The sequence below is a fragment of the Limulus polyphemus genome, unplaced genomic scaffold (genome assembly GCF_000517525.1).
Source record: "Limulus polyphemus unplaced genomic scaffold, Limulus_polyphemus-2.1.2 Scaffold732, whole genome shotgun sequence".
Taxonomy (NCBI): domain Eukaryota; kingdom Metazoa; phylum Arthropoda; class Merostomata; order Xiphosura; family Limulidae; genus Limulus; species Limulus polyphemus.
In genome coordinates, this window is record NW_013666342.1 from 334,404 (window position 1) to 338,809 (window position 4,406).

General features: G+C 29.6%; 1 protein-coding gene across 1 annotated transcript in view; it reads left to right on the forward strand.

The window, feature by feature from the left end:
- The window catches only part of LOC106460236 (inositol 1,4,5-trisphosphate receptor type 1-like), a 109,320-nt gene that overhangs the window by 51,809 nt on the left and 53,105 nt on the right, over positions 1–4,406 (forward strand). The window contains exons 26-28 of the mRNA XM_022386900.1: positions 421–522; positions 1,679–1,819; positions 3,335–3,460. Coding sequence (XP_022242608.1) covers positions 421–522; positions 1,679–1,819; positions 3,335–3,460 — 369 coding nt within the window. The remainder of the gene's footprint in view (positions 1–420; positions 523–1,678; positions 1,820–3,334; positions 3,461–4,406) is intronic.

Below are 4,406 nucleotides of genomic sequence, written 5' to 3' on the forward strand. Positions count from 1 at the left end.
TACTGCCTGCCTGAAAACACTTTTATCTGATGACTGTTAAAGAATTTAATAACAGTAGGGACAAACTTACCTAAAATAGATAGAGAAAAGTATTAAAAAAATAATACTCCTCTATATTTTGAATTTTGGTTGACTTCAAATTATATGAAATTTATGCTGTAAGCATTAATGAATGGTAATTGTTGCAATAGAAATTCTCAAGTACCAAAAGTTAAGTGAAAACATGCTTAATAAATGTAGAAGGTACAGTATATTCTTTTCATATTAGTGTAATGTGTGTATGTAGATACAAGGCTAATTCTGTGGAGTTCAAGTATATCTGTATGTTATTCATGCTATTTCCATATAAACTTGTGTCTAATTTTTGTTTGATCAGTAAGTGGAACTACTTTAATTAATAATCTCAGTTTCTTTTTTCAGGACTTGGGAGTTCATACATTTACTGAAGGTTCAGCCATTGACCTTGATATTGGCCCTCCTCTTGATCTAGTGCAAAAGAGAAACTACAGGACTATTCAACAGGTGAAGAACATAGTATTTCTTATTTAAATACACACTTTAGAGCCCAAAGCATTACTTCTTCACAGTAATATATAAATCTAATGACAATATTTAACTAGTAGCTTTACTACTGTCGGTGTAGAATAAAGACTTAAGTTTACTGAGGTATATTTTATCAAATTAAAACTGATGACAATACTTAACTAGTAGCTTTACTACTGTCAGTATAGAGTAATGGCATTATTAAGTTTACTGAGGTATATTTCATAAATTAAAACTGATGATAATAATTAATTAGTAGCTTTACTACTGTCGGTGTAGAGTAATGGCATTATTAAGTTTACTGAGGTATATTTCATCAAATTAAAACTGATGATAATAATTAACTAATAGCTCTACTACTGTCAGTGTAGAGTAATGGCATTATTAAGTTTACTGAGGTATATTTCATCCAATTAAAACTAATATCAATACTTCTCTAGGAGTTTCACCACTGCCAGAGTAAAATATAACTCGATTTCATCAAGGTTACTTATATTTGTTATTTTTTACTGTTAAAATTTTTGCAGAAATAATTCATAAGTGTATTATCTATCTAATCAAAAACACCTCAGGTGTGTGAAAAAGGGGTGGCCAAAAAAAGTATTGAGCGTATGACTTAAAGGAGTGAAATCAAAATTGGCAGCCAAACTGGTAGTTACACTTAAAACATTGATAAGAATTTTACAGCAAATATTCATTCATTAACTAGCCAGACCATATTTTTTGTTCAACTTGGGGCATGATGGTGAGTAAAACAAAATATGCAGCCTAAATTTACTTGGGAGGTTTTAGAGATTACACAAATTAAATTTGATAATTTTCAGATGAAGAGAAGTATTTTTAGTCTAAACATGAAAATCTCTTTGAACTCAGAGCAGTCAACATTCTGATTCCATATATGTATGGATAAATGTTTAGTAAAAATACTTAATTAAAAATTCTGATTTTTTTATCTACAAAAGATTTGTAATGTTTACTTTGCCAAATTTTATGAAGATACAAAAACACATTAAAGTTATAGTATGGAAAATGCTGGTTACTTTGTGGTTACAAGTTTGGTCACACTGACCAGTCCAGTTTGGAAAGCTTTAATCTCCTGTATTTCATTGTTCATTGTCTTATTTTACTTCATCAGATCCTGTTGCGACTAATTCACCTCTGTGTGCAAGAAACTCCAGGGGGGAGTAAGAAGCCAAGCAAGCATGAACAGCGACTATTAAGAAACATGGGTGCTCATGCTGTTGTTCTAGAACTCTTGGAAATCCCTTATGATAAAGTAAGATCATTTTGACTAAAGTTTTTTATGTACAATGTCTCCTGGTTTCTGATTTTTTTTTTTATTGTTCTAAACTTTGTACCAAATGACTTATGTAACTGCTGTCTGGTGTTATAGGACCGGGTGATAATTCTGCCCTGAGGATTCTACCATTTTTAAGATGTTTATAAAAGATTCAACTAAATATAAACAAACAAGAAATATGAACATTTAACTTGCAGCTGGTTGGAGGCTATATTCTGATAATATATTAAAGTTATCCTTCAAATTATCCCTTGATTTGATATATTTAAATACGTACAAGTTATTAGTGGATAAAGAACAGTGTGAAAGATTCGGCTGAATATCAACTTCTGGCCAAATATGTTGAACACTTATTTTCTATATCATGTGAACCATTTTTATAACAGTAGATAAAAGTTAATCTTTCATTATTTGTAACTGACTTAACACATAGGAAACTTTAACTGTGGAAAACTAGAAACCTACTGAACTTTGCATGGTGTTCTAAATAAAATGCCCTTTCTTGAATTTTATTGTAACTGACTTAACACACAGAAAACTTTAACTGTGGAAAACTAGAAACCTACTGAACTTTGCATGGTGTTCTAAATAAAATGCCCTTTCTTGAATTTTAAGCATACATTGCTCTTTATGAAATTTGTTTAACTTTGCTTACTTGTCCTGGAAAATGATATATCAGACCATACTTGTGGCTGAAACGGTGGTTTCTGTGTTAAAACAGTCTCATATATCCACAAGCTTGAGGGCTTATAACATTAAAAATTAGGGTTTAATGCCCATGGGCAGTACAGTGCAGATAATTCAATGTGTAACTTTGCACTTAAAAACAAATACTAAGTAAAATAATACTGCAGCTATTGTTAAAAAGCCATACACATTTTTAGTTCAGTATAAAGATCCTGTATTGATTTCAGTTTTTTTTATTGGCTATTAACTTTATACTTTTTTCATTTTAAATGGAACATTCTTTTACTACCCTATTTATATTGTGTTTTAAAAATATTGGTAAAAGAAATATTTTTTATATCCATTGATGAAATACACTTATTGAATAAGTTTCTATCCGTTGAATATAGATTTCTTTCAAAAGCAAAAATCAAAGATAGATTTGACCAATTCTATTTGTCAGATACTTTTTTTTACATTGCAGTTTAAAATTATTATCTTCGTATCAACAGTTTATGAAGAAAACTTTTACTCACTTTTAGTTTTTAGTCTGTTTTCCAGAAGTTTAAGATTTGTTTAACTTCCTGAATGTTGCTGTGACCATATGGAGATGAGTTGTTGTTTTTTAAGATAATACAAATCTGGTGTGTTTTAATTTTTTTGGGCACTCCAAACAGCATCTTTTATGAGGAAAATTGTGGTTAAAAAAAATCCAGTTGTTGTTTAAATATTTTCAGATATTAATACTTCTGCATTTCAAATTTTAAAATTTTCATGATGTAAGATTTGAAGCTAGAGTAATTGCATGTTTTTTGTCATTTGTAGAAAGAAGATATTCGTATGAATGAAGTCATGATGCTGGCACATGAGTTCCTTCAACATTTTTGTCTGGGAAATCATGCCAATCAATCACTTCTTCACAAACACATTGACTTATTTTTAAATCCTGGGGTAAGTCTCCTGCAACAGCTTTTTGCTACATTTTTTGGTTTGCTATAAATATTTATGTTCAAAACAAGATGACATATTGAAATATGAATTTTTGCCTATAGGGACAGAAGTGATGTATTTTATTTTTAATTCCTTGTTTCTTTCGAGTCCCAAGTAAGAAGTGAAATTTGTTCTGAGTTAACAATGGGATAAACAAATCAACCAGCATGAAACATATAATGTTTTATATTATCATAAATCTTCCACTGTTTCAATTTCAAAGAAGTTTTAAAAATCGTAAAGCAGTTTTTGTATTATATCCCTTGGTTATAATGTTTTTTGTGTTTGAATGAGTGCAATATTTTTTTTATAAATCAAACAATTTGCTAAGTTTACCTGAGAACAATGACAAGAAAAAACGATAATGTTTCCAATATGATACGGTCGATACTTCCATATATAAGTTCTAATTATAAAAGATAAAATCCATATTATTAAGCTTAAAAACTATGAAGTAGTTTACTTTGGTTTAACTCTCGACTTCCCAACATTGGTACAACCTTTGGTGTTACCTCCGGTATTTACACCCAACATTTCTGCAGCATTTCTGATAAGAATGACCCTTTTTTTCCTGTTTGTAGGCTTAAACATATTTTGGTAGATGTTTGTTTAGATATTGTTAGCTATGTTAGTGATTTTATTTCAGATTTTTACTGAAAAAAATACCCATAAAATTGAGTAGATTGCTTTATTTATCTCTACAACTTTTTGTTTTTAAATAATGATGTATGACATAAGAAAGCTTTGAGAAAATGTTCTTCACTGTGTTTTGCTAATCTCGGTGAACTCATTCTAGTTAGATGAACTGGATTGTATGTTGAATTTATGCTCCCACATATGTTTTCCACCATTAATCAATATTAAGCAAAAATAATGATGGGAACTTTTTAAAAAACATTTTTATCAG